This window comes from Macrotis lagotis, chromosome 4 (genome assembly GCF_037893015.1).
Source record: "Macrotis lagotis isolate mMagLag1 chromosome 4, bilby.v1.9.chrom.fasta, whole genome shotgun sequence".
Lineage (NCBI taxonomy): Eukaryota > Metazoa > Chordata > Mammalia > Peramelemorphia > Peramelidae > Macrotis > Macrotis lagotis.
In genome coordinates, this window is record NC_133661.1 from 211,870,252 (window position 1) to 211,887,435 (window position 17,184).

General features: G+C 31.8%; 1 protein-coding gene across 1 annotated transcript in view; it reads right to left on the bottom strand.

Annotated features, from left to right (window-relative positions):
- G2E3 (G2/M-phase specific E3 ubiquitin protein ligase) overlaps positions 1 to 17,184 on the bottom strand; it is a 66,710-nt gene that overhangs the window by 39,162 nt on the left and 10,364 nt on the right. Inside the window, exons 2-6 of the mRNA XM_074235389.1 lie at positions 10,965 to 11,028; positions 10,001 to 10,098; positions 6,880 to 6,981; positions 4,482 to 4,606; positions 1,938 to 2,103 (exon numbers count right to left, since the gene is read on the bottom strand). Of these exons, the coding sequence (XP_074091490.1) occupies positions 1,938 to 2,103; positions 4,482 to 4,606; positions 6,880 to 6,981; positions 10,001 to 10,098; positions 10,965 to 11,028 (555 nt within the window). The remainder of the gene's footprint in view (positions 1 to 1,937; positions 2,104 to 4,481; positions 4,607 to 6,879; positions 6,982 to 10,000; positions 10,099 to 10,964; positions 11,029 to 17,184) is intronic.

Below are 17,184 nucleotides of genomic sequence, written 5' to 3' on the forward strand. Positions count from 1 at the left end.
TTGAAATGTGAATGTAGGTTGAACAGTATAAACATATGAAGGTAAAATGGAGTAAAAGTGTAGAGGGCCTAAAACATGGGCCTAAAAATTGGTGTTTGAGTCTTAAAGTAATGAGGAATCAATCAGAAGTTTCTGAGCACAGACCTACATATCAAAAAAGACTATTTGAGACTGGAGAGCGTACATACTGAAGGCAAAAAAAGTATTTAAACTGGTACTGGTGATTGCTAAATCAACTGTAACCAAACTATGATATCTTGGGAGAATGAGAAAAATATGGGAGGAATAGAGGACAAATGTCCAAATATTTTACAAAGGAGGTAAAAAATGAAGGCTGCAAAAGTTACAGAATGGTGAAGTTGGTTCCTAGTAAAATTTTCAAAATAAATTACCAAAAGTATGGTTAGTTAGCATCCAGAAAGGCAGCAGTGATCACAAATACCCAATATGGCTTCATTAAATTCAGATTATGTAAGGTGAATTTTGTTTTCTTTTCTGAGTTAACTACAATGGTAATATGGGGGAATGTTAGAGGCACAGGTTGCCTAGATTTTAGCAAAGCATTTCAGTGTTTCCCTTGCTCTCTAGGGGAAAGATGAAGCTATTAAGAGCTGGAAACAACATACATAGTTAAATGGATTAAAAGTGAATAGAATGGATAGGTCCATTAGTGATTCAAATTCCATTTCAAACTAGAAATCTGCAAAGGAGTGAAACTTTTTTTGTTAGTATCTTGAATGAAACCATAATTAGCGTGCTTTCTACATTTGTTTGAGCCAAAGCTAGGAGGGATAACTTAGATTACACCTGACTAAGAACTAAACAATTTTTCACCAGGCAGAAAAATCAGGCCTGATATAATCTATCATCTATCTATCTCTATCTTCTTCTACATCTATGTATATAGAAGAAAGAGATAATTAGACTAGAGAAACACAAATATATGTCAATATATAAATATAATATAAAATAAATAGGGATAAATTAAACTTTTGTACTCTCATTTACATTTAAAAATAAAGACTTGCTATAAGATCAGTATCAGTGAAAAATGCCGCAAAGCAAACAGATATCTAATGTAAATTTAGGTTGTAATGTAAATGTAGGTGCTCCACTGTACCCTCCTTTGGACAGAGTTCAAAAAGAAAATAGTATTCAGTTCTGAGTACCACACTTGATTACTGGAGAGTCCAGGATTATACCCAGGATAATGAAGGCCTTGATAGCAATATTAACCTGGAGAAGACTGAGGGGGAAAATGACAGCAAATTTTAAGTATCTAGGTATTCTGGAGAAGGGATACTAAGTTTATTTTGTTTGGCCCCAGAAAGTAGAATTAGGAGCAACTGGTAGATGTTACAAAGGAGCAGATTAAAAAAAAAAAAACAATTAAAATTATCTAAATAAGAAATAGGTAGTTCCCCTCACTAGGTCTTCAATCAAGGAGTTGCATTTAAACTCTTGACAAGACAGTCCCCTCAAGGACTATTTACATTTATCACTTGAATTCTACTCTTCTGTCTCATTGTGACATTGTAACTCCAAGTTCCCCAGAGCTAGCTCAGCAGAATGCAAGTTCTGGCAAGTTCTATTAAGTTAGACTAAATTTGAATACATAACCTGTCATGGACTTATTTATAAAGGCGGATGTTCAAAGTTCTACCTAGAATAATTTCAAAGCAAGGTGATTCATTTTTCAAGCAAAGCACTTGGAAATCCACCAACTATGCTATAAAGGAAGTCACAGCATATACTATTCATGATAAAATTACAGATCCTCAAAGAATTGAATTAAGTATAAATGTGAACCAGAATTAAAAGACTAATTCTGCCATAATTTGAATTTTATTAGTAAAAATGAATGTTATTGTTAGTTAAAAAAATATTATGAATAAAAACTATTTGAATAAGTTATAAAAATCTCAAATATATCTTACCTGCAAACAATCTCTGTGAAACCAAGCATTTTTACAACATGGACTTCCCAAAATACTGTATGTTGGAAGATGTTCAATATATTCCAAACAAATGGTGCATTGTGATGAAACTGTACAATGACTGGATGGTGTATTTTGAACAGGCCGATGATCCCAACAGAATGACCTTTAAAAAAGCGTCCATTTGATTTATAATAATATATTATGAAATAAAAAACACCACTGAAGAATTATACTTTATATAAAATAATGTTATTCAAATCTTTCTCATGATTAACCAATAATAAATATATTAGAACTTGCTTTAACAATTTTCAAGGATTTTAAAGAATCATAAGCAAGTTAGGGCTGGGAGGAACTTTAAGTGATCATGTGTCCTTACAGGTAAGAAATCGGAGGTTAAATTACACAGCTGGTCAACAGTAGGGCTGGGATTAGCACTCAGAGTACTGGGTCCCAGCCAATATTTTTTCTACTGTGCCATTAATGTTAGTTCTTAATAGTTTTGCCTCTACACAACATCAAAAGAGATGTACCTTACATAGAATTTTGAACTATAGTAAAATGTTATATTCAGATTTCAGTGGTTTAGTAAAAAAACTTGAATTTGCATGCTATTTCATTAGCTAGCCTACAAGATTGATTATATGCTCAAAAGAAACTTATAAAGGAAAAATGTTTACATACATAAAAATGAGATTTCAAGCAACATCCTCCTTTTCCCCAGAACAGTAATGACTTTAAAAAGACACCTTTTAACTTATCATTCAATAAATTTATTTTCATTTATATTAAATAGAAGATACTAACTACATTAAATAATTACTCCAGTGCCATTTCATAGTGTAGAGATGACCCTAGAATTTTAGCTATGCCATCCAAGTGCAAAGTCTAGAAAATCCTATTACACTAGGAAAAACTTCATGTATGGGTTCAATGATATCTATTATCCAAAGATCAACCTAGCTAAATTCAGAGTTCTTCATCAAGTTGTCTTCAAGATTTTTTTCCTTGAAAACCATCATGACATATTGTCAAAGGAAATGCACATTATGAAATTAGAGATCCTTAAAGTGCAAGACAACATCTATTTTTTTGAAAAGCTTAATTAAAAGTGAAAAACACTTTTACTATTACCAAAAGGCTAGAAATGAAAAATATAAAAAATGCAAATCAATTTAACTCAATTAGCAAAGATGTATTAAGCACCTACTAAGTGTAAAGTACTATGCTAGAAACTGAGGATAAAAAGACAAAAATTAAAAAGCCATTCACCTGAAAAAGCTTACATCTTACTAGGGAATATGACATGTAAACAGATAAGTACACAAAAATTTGAGAAGGCTGATAACATTAATAACTAGGGAGATCGGGAAAGGCCTCCAATGGGACATATAACCTTATCTGAGGAAAACTAAGAATGAGGATAAGAAATGAAGGTAGGAATGGAGATGATTCCACACATACTCTCTACTGGAGATAGGTCTATGAAAAGGCTAAAAGATGAGTGTGCTGGTAGGATAGTTTGGAAGAAGCAAGTTTGGAAAAGTAGGATAAGCAAAGGCAGACACAGATTATGAAGGGTTCTATATGCCCCACTAAACAATTTCCATTTTATTCTACAGAAAACAGGGGTACCACTTGAGCAAAGTCTGGTTGGTCTTGTAATTTTAGGAAGATTCTTTAGGTAACTTTATGGAGAATGGGTTAGAAAGGGAAGATGCTGAGAGCAGAGATCAGTTACAACAGTCCAGCAACAGGGCCGGATGGCAGGGGCTCTATAAGGAAAGAAGATGGATCTAAGAGATATTGCAGAGGCAGAACTGACAAAACCTGGCAAATGATTATATGTCTAGGATGAAGGAGAGAAAAGTCTGAAATGGCTAACCCTATGAACTGAGATTAAGAGTAAAACAAAGTTGAGAATAAAACATGCTCAGTAATTATAATAAAAGTACTCTTTTTTAGAAATGTCATGTCTATTTTAGTTTTCAATTTATTCAGTATGAATAATTAGCTCTTTGGGAAAAGTGCTATATGTTACTATAATTATAATTAATATAACAATACAAAATCTACAACTCCAATGAAGTTGCACATTTTTCTAAGCATATGAAAAGGAATAATCACATATTATTTCCCAATGGTATTATTATGTGCCTTAAGTTTTAAGTGAAGCAAGCCATAGTTCTGCAACTATAAGATCATTAAATTCCTCTTCCTAAGGCCAAACAAATGGAAAATATTTTTTGACATTTTTTTGAATATAGAAAGCACTTAATAATTTTTAACCAATTTTTTTTTACAGATTCATTCATAGTTTCAGAAAGAGAGAACTAAGAGAAGCTAGGAATGTACAAGGGAAAAATAAAGATGGTATAAAGGTAAACATGATATCAATTTGGCACTAACAAAAATTTCCTTATTACAGAAATGGTGATAGGAATTCCATGACATCATATTGTTTTATCAAGTTATTTAAAATGTATTAAGTTAAGATGTTTTCTTCATTATATTCAACAATAAAGTGAAATAAAAGCTTACCCAAAGTTTCCAGTAAACTGGAAAATACACTGTTTCTGAACTCCACAAGGGAAATGATAGCTTCGTTTACATTTGCTGTCTACACATCCAATTGAAGCACCACTTTTCTTGCAAATACAACATTTCTAAAATAATAGAAAAACAAGGATTATCTCAGTTGAATCAATTACAAAAGATTTATATTAAAACAAGGCCAAGATAATAATGAAAAGAATACCTTTTAAGAATATTAAAATTGCTTTTCCCAAATAGCATTATAGATAAGGGAAGATTTAAAAAGTTTCCTAATCAAACTATCCTTTTATCCTGATTTATTCTAAAGGTGGTTAACTAATGGATTTAAATTAGTTAGTTAACAGGAATATGGAAGAAAACTGCATTTCATAAGTCTAGGGACTATTAAGATAACTCTATAAATAGTTAAAAAACTTACCAAGTACTGAGAAATTAAGTGGCTTAGTGTAATTGAAGTACATATCAGTGGCAGTATTTGAACTCAGATCTTCCTAACTTTGAAGTTAACTCTCTAGCCAGAAAAACCATAATCTTTTGTAGAAAAGAGAAAGTAAATTATGAAGGCATATTTTTATGATAATAGATACATGAGATACAACACAAAAAAATAAACAAATCATACTCTTTTAATACACAGTAAATCTGTGACTATACTATTCAATCAACTGGTAAGAAACAATAAATACTATGACCAAAGAAGTATAGGATTATGAACTCATGAAAAGTGGAGTGGCACTGGGAGAATAATTTATACAATAAGAACAATATAAAAACAACTTTGAAAGATTTAAGTACATTTATCAATACAATGACCAATCAGGATTACAGAAGATTGATGATAAAGTATGCCACATACCTCCTGAAAAAGGTGGTTAAGACTGAGGGTGTAGAATGAAACATAATTTTTTTGAATGTGGTAAAAGCAGAAATTTGTTTTGCTTGATTATGCATTTTTATTACAAGAGTTTTGTTTTTGTTTTCAATGTTAGGGGTGGATGGGAGAAAAATCAATTTTTGTTCATGAGAACAACAGTCTTATAGTAGAGTCACAAAATGAGGACAGATAATCTGCTTTATATATTAATATCCAGCTACATATAAAAAATTTCATTTGTATAACACACACACACACACACACACACACACACACACACACACACACACAAAGAGTATCTCAAGAGTCTAAATGAAACTTTAAGCTACTATCTCTACAAAAGTTTTACAACTGTACAAAGATTTTGGGGAGACTGTTTATCTTTATATTGCTTATTCTAAATCAGAACCAGACTAGAGGACAATTCTGATCTAGCTTCAGTTATTATTCAAGAATATATTCTAAGATTCAGGCTAATTTCAAAAGGTTGCAATGTACCAAGGGAAAACTTAGCTGGCATTTTGAGAACTCAAAACTTGAACGTGGAAGAGTTCTAAAATTAACAAAATGCTAATGGCAAATAGATGCTCTGAACTAAAACTAACCTAGATCCAAGACCCAGGGGGGTCTTGCCATTTCCCCAGACCCAATGCAACACAAATCCAGACCAAAAGAAAAAACCTAGAGTTTCTAATTTAGGCTGTGGGAAGATTTATAATTTGATAGGATTCAACAAAAAGATTAGTTAAGGAATATAATAGGGTTCCCTGAATTTGTCTATGTAAGTGAATATATTTTCTAGAAACACTTGTCTAAGCATATGATACCCTGAATGTGTCAAGGACAAACCCCTCCCTGGGCTGACATGTTTTCAGAAGTCAAGACAGGAACCAGTCAGTTTGCACTAGGCTGAGAAATTGCTTGTGTAGCTGAGTCCATTATAGATAAACAGACTATTCTATCTTCATAGTCTAGCAGTTCCCAAGATAAAAGAATGTGGCTTTTGCTGTTGCCTTGCTGTTGCCTTGCTGTTGTTCCCTTTTGCTGTCCCCTTTGGGAGGGCCTTTGTCCTTTTCCCACCTTTACTGCAACTTTCCCCTCCCATGCAACAGTTAGGAATTTCTGGTATCTCCATCCTTTGTCCTATAAAAATGCAAACTTCTGTATAAATTGTTAACTCTTTGGGTTTCACAAACATGTTGATTTCTCTTGTAATAAGCCCAGTTTTCACATTAGATTTTGTGAAGTTGTGATTTCCTGCAGTCTAGCATGATTTGCTGCACCGAATATCCAATGGTGGTTAATTCAGGATATTCCTTGGGGAAAGGAAGGTTGCTGAAATACTGATATGTATCTTTGCTGAACATCACTTTCTCACTATTTTTAATGGAAATCAGCATGAAAACATGAATTTAATATCTTAGATATTTTCAATGTAAACAGTGCTTAAAGAAAAAGAAATTCTTATATAAAAGATATTTAAGGTAATGTTCAAAATCACCTTCTTACCAGCTTAGAGGCTCTGTTTACTTCCTTCTTGATGTCTTCTATTAGAAAACCATAAACACCTTCTTTTTCTTCACCCCTTTGCCAAATTCCGCTTGACATCAACTAAGAATATAGACTTAAGTTAGAAAATGAATCAAGACAAGCAACTTTTGAGCAAACTATCTGCCTTTCCAAAAGAAATTGAGCTATGCCATCTCACAAATATCAAGCACATTAGTTACTATGATTACTTTTCATTCCAACAAAGCAAATCTTTTGATTTAGGTTACTTATTGTGATAGGTTCACAGTTATAGTAGAATCACAAATTTAAAACTTTCTGGTACAGAGTGATTTCAGAAGTTAGCCTATCCAAAAAAAAAAGAAAAGAAAAGAAATAATCAAGGATAATTAGCTCAATAGCTCAATCCTGGGCAAAGCTTTGTTATCTTAACACTCCTTGTCTGTATAAGATGCTCTGGTTTCGCTGCCAGGTGAAGAAGATAAACTTTGACATGATATATGAGAATATTTCTGAGAAGACACAGGGTCTCAAGATAGTCTTTATCAATTCAAGATTGGTACAAGTAGGTAGAGGGCAGCAAACTTTACCAGGATGATACAAGAGAGCTTTTGGTAACATAGCATTCCTCTTAGATCTACACAGAAAGGCACAACTTAACTGTTTTTTAAAGTTGCACTTAAGATACAAAAAACAACAAAAATTATGAAGCTACTGAATTAACTATCATGGATAGGATATAGTGAGAATATTTTTTTAAAAAATCAACAGAGAAGGATGAACTGTGAAGAAATATTTAATTTACAGATAACAGTAAAACAAGAATATGAAGAATGTTGGAGATTTAGGATTACTCTGTGGCAACTTACATTGTATATACCTGAATATGTATATTTATACACACACACACACACACACACACACACACACACACACATGAATATATTTTATTCACTGTATCTGAATGTGACTTCAAAGCTTAATTAGCAGCCTTCTTACTCTGCCCTCTTCTGGATACACCTTTTTCCTTTTAATTCTATGAAAACTTTTTGTTCTAGTTCGCTTTCTATTTATCCACCTATTCCTTCTTGGAGTTCCTTTGCTTCTTCTTCTACTCCTCTGAAAGTATTCCAAGGTTCTAGGCATTGACCCTCTTTTCTACTCTTTTTTCCCCCCATACCCCCCCCTTAATCTCATGTGCTTCAATTATCACAACAAAATAGTATATGTCAAGAATGCAGAAGCTCCTAAAAAAGACAAACTGTACATAGTTTCACATACAATCTCCTTGTATCATTCTTTGAATATTAAAATATTCATGTTTTTGCTTATTAATATCCTGGTAAAAAAATAAATCTAAAAAAAACTCCTTAATTTGCCACACAAAAAAAAAACTTACAAAAGAAAGCAACTATAGTTTTCTCCTATTTCCCCCTGAGTTGTAGGATAAAACTACATGAACAAAGATTCACTTAGCCATAGAGAGATCTGGAATCTTTTGTTTACTTTTAAACCCATCTTACAAATTGTAATGAACAATAATAACAGTGGCATAAGAATGCTTTTTAGTATTCTTTAATCAATGGATTGAAGTTGTTTGCAAGTTGGTAAAATGCAACTTTACCTATAAAGTATCTGGTGTTCAAAATTTGTCTGGCTTTTCATGGTATGGTTAGATGCTGACAAATTTCTAATTTTTTTTGGCCTTTAGTCAGGAAGACCTGAGTTCAAATTTGGCCTCAGACACTTAAAAAGTACCTGGCTGTGTGACCTTGGGCAAGTCACTTAACCCCATTGCCTTGCAAAAGCAAATCAAACTAGTGATAGTGGTAACTATCATGGAGTCAATATGGGTCAGTGTCAGCTTATAGTTCACATTTATTTTTACTCATACTGGGAGGTTATATAACCAAATCTATTACTTCACAAGGATGGTCTTGGGAAGTAGTGATATGACATTGTACAAGTCATTTAAATTTTCTGAGCTTCTATTTCCTCATAAATTTCCCATTTAGCATTTAAAGAGCTTAAGTCTCCTTATACATTTCTTTTCTCCAAATGCTTTATAGGCCAGTCAAACTCATTTGCTCAATCATAAAGATATTTCCCATCTTTATTTCTTCTCAGTGACTGCTCTAGAAGCCTTAGAATGCTACTCTCCCAGCACTACCACTTTTTGGAATTCTCTTTTCTCCCCCTAAGAATTAGTTCAGATACCACATGAAAATATTTCCTGGTCCCTATCTGCTAATGTCTTCCCATAAAAGATTTATCTTGTATTAACCTTGTATGAGTCTTGTAGATCTCAGTATAACATATATTCTTCCCATTAGAATAAAAGTTTATTGAAGAAGGATCAGTTTTGCTTTTGTCTCTGTATTATCTAGCTCTTATGAGAATACTTGGGACATAGTTTATACTGAATTAAATGCTTGCTGTATTACTGTAAAATGAAGATAATATCTACTTCACAAGATTGTTCTAAGACTCAAATGGTATAATCTATGTTATACTATTATTAAACTTGAAAGCACCACAAAAATGTCAGATGATAATCTACTACCCCACTATCACCACCACCACACCACTATTCCCACCACCATTACTACAGATACTTTGTATTATTTTACATGAACAATATCCAATCCAATGTTCCAGTATACTATGCACTGTGTCATTTTAATGACAATAGGCAAAATTTTGAACTTTTTTCCAACAGTTGAACCCCTAAGGTTTGCTATTTTGTAGTAAAGTCTATTAAACTGCTATTGTAATTAGGTAAATTTCATTGGCATTAAAATCTTCCATAACCTAGAAATTTTGTAAAAATTAACCAGGAAATTCTTTAAACAAAGAAACACAGATAGTTGTATGATCCATGAACTAACACTTTTAAGTGAATTTTTTTGTAACTAAAAATAACAAAAAAAATTTTTAGCTCAAAGAGCAGGCAGCCTTCAGGCTAGTGATGTAAGCAAATACTCTCATTTTACAAAGGAAAAAAATTAAAGTCTAGTTTCCTTAAACTTCAGGAGGAATGAGGCAATTTGCCAGTAATCAAAAATAGCCTTACTTTTTTCAAGAATTAAAAATTTGAATAATTAAAATGAATCATACTTACCAAACAATAGTAATGTATAGTGAGGTTGTGGTCCTGGTAAATTTTCTTTTCTCCATACTTTTCAGGATAGTCATCAGTTCTTCGACAGAGAACACAAGCTAAGAGTGAAAGATTTTTTTCAAATGTATTTTAGAGCAAGAACTTCATAACAGATGGCATATACAAAGGCAATGTACAGTAAATGATATAAGGGGAGATATAAAATATTTGGAGAAGAAAAATAGCACCCTTGGGCTGTGGTAATAAATAAAAGTTTCACAGAAAGAATGGTACTTACTAAACTAGCTATAAAAGCTGTAAATACCTATGGACTAACTACTGATAAACAGTATACTTTAAAACTGGGAAGACAGGCAATAAAACACATAATGGAAGCTTAGAGTTCTACTTCAGATTCCTTTCCTTTATCCCTTTCCATCCTGGAGTTATCCTGGAGGATAACTGGGGAAAAAACCAGCAAATGAAATGTCCTTACCATAAAACTTTATAAAGAACAGATAGATAAGAAAAATATTTAGGTGATTCAACCCTATTAAAGCTAATACTACTATTATAAAATATAATGTACATACAGAGACAAACACACATAAGATCTTGAGACAGGTATCCAAAAAAAATCTAATTGGATTTCATATATTTTAATTGTTGCTATGAGCTTTTTTATATCTACATTCTATGTTGAAACTTGCCCATTTACAGAGTTCAAATAACTAGATTTTTCAATTCAATCAAATCATTAAACACTATTAGAAATATCTACTTAAATTACAAAATAGAATTTTTAGAACTTAAGAGATCATCTTGTCTAAACTTCTAATTAAATTGTCAGTAAACTAGGTTGCTGGTAAAATAAAGCAGATAAGAAAATTGGTTTGAAAACTGTTAATTTAACCTTCTGATAATATTAACCATGTGTATTTCAAAAGAACATAAACTAAATCATTAAATTACAATGTTTACTCACCAAAGTTCTGAAGCTGACAAAGATTATTTTCATTCATGCTAATATGCTCCTTTGAAATGGAATCCTAGGAAAAATTGCAAGAAATTGTTCAGATATCATCTTACAAAATACCAAAAACTTTGAACCAACTTATTTATTCTGCTTGAGATTTATTTATATACAGGAGTTTGAAAAGTGTTTGTAAGAAAACCATTTACTCATTTTCAGTCAGAAAAATTGAAACATTTATTTTAAGATGACTTAAAGACAAATTTTAAAGCTGAAATGGATTTGGTGAGCATCTATTTTGACTTCATTTAATATATGGAAAAATGAAGGCCTTATTATTAAATAACTTAACCAAGATCACAGAGCTAATTAGTAGCAGAACTAGTTCTAATCCACGTCTTTTCCTTGAGCATTCCATATTCTTTCCTAAAATCATAATAAATTCCATACTATTCCAAATATTATATTTTAGGAAACTAAATTGTCTATAGCATAGAGAAAATAAGCAAGTTTGTACTGGCTTTTAGAAAACTGAGATTGTTTTGTTTTTGCTTAAAAATGCTAATGAGGGGTGGCTAGGTGGCTCCATAGATAGATAGAGCACCAGCCCTGGAGTCAGGAGTACCTGAGTTCAAATCTGGCCTCAGACACTTAATAATTACCTAGCTGTGTGGCCTTGGCAAGCCACTTAACCCTGTTAGCTTGCAAAAAAAAAAAAACCTAAAAAAAAATGCTCATAAATTTTTGAAAGATGGCTGTCAAAAATATTCTAGGTCCTACTCTCCATTCGCACTATACAGATACAATTCCCTCTTTCTGACTAATTGTCACAGCCAATAAGCTTAGTCCAAATTTCCTTTCATTTCCAAAAATTAGTATTTAAGTTGCCACCTCATCATATTCATTAAGCACCTACAAGATAGCAAGCCTGGTACCTGGGAGGATAATTGTGTCCTTTACAACAACAGGGAAGTTTAGAGGAGGGGAAGATTTAGTGAAGAAAAGGGCAAGTTCTGTTTGAGATGCTACAGGAGATATCTAGTTTAAGATGTTAAAAAGCTTTTGGTGATATGATATTAGATTAGAGTTTAGAAGAGGTTAGGGCTTGGTATAGAGACCTAAGAATTATCTGCATAGAAAAGATAACTATCTATGGAAGCTGATAGTATCATAAGGGAAGAAAATGGAATATGACAGAATTTGGGGTATTAACCAAGGTTAATGGGCATGACCCAAATTAAAATCGGGCAAAGGACACTTGAACAGTCAAAAAGAACAGAGAGAGAGAATAGTGTCAGAATTGAAACAAGACTATTAGAATTGTCAGTGAGGAAGTCAAAAATAACGTTTAAGAGATTAGTTACAATCAATAGATCAAGAGATCAATAGCCATACTGTAGTAAAGATCTGAGGAAGAAGAGAGAAAAGAGAGGCTTTACCTGTAGGCAGCTTTCTCAAAGAAGTTAACAGAAAGGGAGGGGAGAAAAATGGCAATAGTTTGCAGTCAGCAGGAAAGGAGCCAGTAGACAGGGAAAGATTCAAAATTTGGAAAAATATAGATGAGAAAATGGAAATTTTTCTGGAGATTTGCTGCTAGGTAACTTTGCTTTAGAAAGAAAGACTTCTTCAAGAGAAATAGCAAGGGAAGAGAGTAAGGAAGATCTTGAAGTGAAAAAAGGAGATCTTTTCAAAGTATTTTTTCTATGAAGTATGAAGTGAGGTTCTCAACTGAAAAGGTAAGGGGTATGAAGAGGTAATATAATAGGAAACTTGAGGAAGGATAAAAAAGGTTTAGAATAAATTTTTAGGAATACAAAGACACAAAAACAAAAATACAATCTGTGAGAAGGGGGAAAAAAACAATAATGTTGAAAGAATACATGCTCTCCACACAAATATTGATTCTGAAGACAGTATACATGGAGACAAATTAAGGATCACAGGTCAAGTCAAAAAACTTACCATTATTCAAGAAATAATACAAGGAAAAAACCCTAGAATCTATAAACACAGAAAATAAAGTAGCAATTGAAAGAATGCACAGATTACCCAAGGAAGGGGGAAAAAACACTACCTCTATCAACAACAAAAAAACCCTATGCAGTAAAATTCAGGACAACAAACTGAATGCAGGAGAAAGGCCATCTAAATAAAAACAATTTGAATAATATCAGACTATTGCTCACCCAAAATATACAGCAGAAGAGAATGTCCAGAAGAGCAATTATGTCCAAAATTATGGAATTATATCCAGAAGAGCAAAAGAGTTCAAAATACAACTCAATACTCAGAAAATTTGTGCCTAATAAGCAATGAAAGAATACACACACATACACACACACACACACACACACTTCAATGAGAGGCATTTGAAATGTTAGGGGGGAAAAAAAGGAGTAAATCATTTGCTTTATAAAAATCACCTCCAAAAGAAATTCAAGAAAGACAAACAAATATAGAAACAAAGGAAGAAGTAAAGAAATAAATTACTCCTGGAAGAAAAATGGAACCTCTTCACCCCCAAACAACCTAAAAATAGGAACACTTCCATGTAATTAACAACAATAACAAGAGGAAATGATGAAGGAGTATTAGATTTCTCTCTAAAAGTCTACATGAAGAAAACCAGAATTTAAACAGGTATGATGATGAAAGAATTGATGTGAAACATGTAGATTATGCTTCAAAACACAGCAGAAGAGAATTCTGGTGGAAGTAAAGGGAATTTGTGTGATTTATCCTAATCAATTGAAAATGGTAATCTTTCTAGTACCTGCAGCACTGGACACTTTTAAAAGTGAAGCACAACAGAATAGGGGGATGAATGAAAGATCTATAAAGCAATAACATAGATGCTGTTTAGAAGAATGAACTCAAAGTAAATACCTTAGAAGTGCTAATTCCCAAACTAAAAAAATAAGGCGGGGGGGGGAGAATCCTTTCTAGAAAGACACAGAAAATGAAATTTAAAAAACAAAATAAGTTGAAGACAGATATTTTACTTAACAAAAAAGGGGGGGGAAGAAATGGATTATTAAATAAAAGAAAAAAAACAAGTAAAACCTCAAAACTATGAAAAGAACTGGATTAAACAGAAAGGGAGGAAAAAAAGCTTTTGCAGAATAGAATTGCCTTGAAATAGATTAAGCAAAAATAAATGGAAACAATATTTTCTTTTCAAAGGAAGAGCTATGACAACAAAAATTTAATTAAGAAAAAACAAAAACAAATGAAGATATAAAGGCAATTTGCATAATTATACATGTGAATGGATTAAAGAATACAATAAAATGAAAGAACTAAAAAGAATATAAAACTTTACCATCTGTGTCTACAAGAAACATATATATACACACAGAATGAAAATTGCAGGCTAGAACAAATAAAGCCCACTAAAATGTCTGTCTACACCTTTTGATCTATATAGTCCATTCATTGCTAGGCATATTTCCCAAGGAGTCACTGGTGAGAAGTATATATGCTTTCTATATAAGATAAAATATATATAACTACCATTTAATATAATTACATAATATATAAGATAAAATTTATAGCTATCATATAATACTTATTACATAATAAGCACTATTTATATAAAGCCTGTTTTCAAAGTGTTTTACAAATATTATCATTTGATTTTCACAAGAAAATCCACGAAGTGCTGTATCATTTTACAGATGAGAAATCTGAGGCTGAATGGTTACGTGACTTGCCCAGTGCACTCTATCCATGGTGCCACCTATACCACAATAACTGTAATAACACTTTTTGTAGTAGCAAAGAGTTGAAAACAAAGTTAACTACTATTAATTAGGGAGTGGTTCAACCAAATGGAGCATACGAACGTAATGGAAGATTATTGAGTATAAGAAATGGCAGACAGTATACATAGCAAAAATAAGCAGAGCCAAGAAAATGTTAATGAAAAGAATCACAAAATATTCATAAATGAGTATTGCGAAACTACAAGGGAACAAGCAATCTGATTCTTTAATGTGAAACTGCTAAATCTTGTTATTCTAACTGTGATTCTACAATACTGGAATTTCTTTCTGACTGCTCATTACTAGATTTTTTTTTCCTTGAATTGGGACTTCTAGAATTTGTTATAATATTCATGGGGATTTTACTTTGGAATCCCTTTTAGAAGTTGATAAGTGATGACATTTCTACTGCATTCCCTTTCAGTTGTAGTATGTATATAAGTGTGGCACACTTTATATTTCTTTACTTTTTTACATGTATTGATTCCCCCCCCCTTTTCTTCCTTTCTAATGTTCTTTAAATTTGTTAATTTTCTAAATTTGTTAAAATTTGTTAAAATGAATAACTCTCACAACAGGGAGGAAGAGATACTGTAAAAAAAAATCTGGTACTATAACAAGCAAAAGAAAGCAATACTCTTTTATTTTATAAATAAATCCTAAAGAATTGGCACAATAATGAATAAGTCATGGAAAAATATATAATTTCATTAAAGATAATGAAATGATATATATATTTATAAAATGTTTGCAAAAGATAGCACACAGTTTTATAAATTAATCCTAACGAATTGGAAAATTAAGGAACAAATCATGGGAAAAAATAGATTATTTCATGAAAGATAATAATGATGAATTATCATATATAATTTTTATACAATATAATAATTTTTAGAAGTAGCCAAAATGGCCTCTTAGGAGAAATCTTCTGCTTACAATTTCATCAACAAATCAATGAACTGACATGCAATTTAAAAAATTTAGAAAATCAACATTCAAAAAAAATTAAACAACAAAATTGCCTAGAGGTAGCAAGTACAGTAGATAGAGCACTGAACTTGAAGTCAGATCATCTAATTGAGAAGACCTCCAGCCTCATGTACTAGCTGTATGACCTTGGGCAAGTCATTTAACCCACCTTTAGTTTCATCTCTGAAGTAGGAATAATAATAATACTTGTGAGAATAAAATAATATGATACATAAAATGTGTTCCAAAAACCCTGAGGCACTATATGCTAACTAAAAATATTCTTAAAATCCAATGTTACTCAAAGTTGAAACAAAAAACTTTTACTAAATTAACAAGAAAATAATTTTTTGAAAAATTTAAAAATAAGTAAATAATTCATTGGTTTAAAAAAAGAGAAAAACCATAGGGGCAGGTGGGTGGCATAGTGGATAGAGCACTGGCCCTGGAGTCTGACTTCAGACACTTAATTGCCTAGCTGTGTGACCCGGGACAAATCACTTAACCCCACTGCCTTAAATAAATAACATTTTTTAAAAAAAGAGAGAGGAAAAACAATTATTAATATCTAAAATGAAAAAGTATATTCACAACAAATGAACACAAAAGAATGAAAATTTGAAGCAAAATTAATTTTTCCTATTTATGATAATAAAACAATTTACCAAAAAATAAAATGCCCATTTTAACGCAAGTACTGGAAAATTCAACTCAATCTCAGCAAAAGAAATTCAAACAAGTAATTAAATGTACTACCCAAGGAAAAAAATTTCAGTAGCAGGCTACTTTATAAGTAAATTCTATCAAACATTTAAAGAACAATTGTTTCTACTAGAATAAAAACTATTTTGGGGTGGGAAGAAACCCCTAATAAATGCTTCCCATGATATGAATATGGTCTTGAAAGAGACAAAACAAAGAAAGCTATAGACAAATAAGATCCCTTGTGAATACTGATGCAAAATTTTTTAAATAAAATAAAAGACTAAAATAACATATCATAAAGATTATATATGACTATGACTACTGGATTGCATTTCAGGCAGCAATGCATATTACAAATATTAACAACCTACCTGACTATATTACTAACAAGAACAAGATTATACCAATGAATACAAAAAAAAAGCTTAACAAAATACCAAAGCCATTCCTTAATTTTTTTAAGATTTTATTTATTTTGAATTTTATAATTTTCCCCCAATCTTGCTTCCTCCCCCCCCACCCCCACAGAAGGCAATTTTGTTAAGTCTTTACATTGTTTCCATGGTACAAATTGATCTAAGGTGAATGTAATGAGAGAGAAATATCCTTAAGGAAGAAAAATAAAGTATAAGAGATAGCAAAATTACATATTAAGATACCTTTTTTTTTTAAATTAAAAGGAATAGTCTTTGGCCTTTGTTCAAACTCCACAATTCTTTCTCTAGATACAGGTGATATTCTCCATCACAGATACCGCAAAATTGTGCCTGATTTTTGCACTGATGGAATAAGCA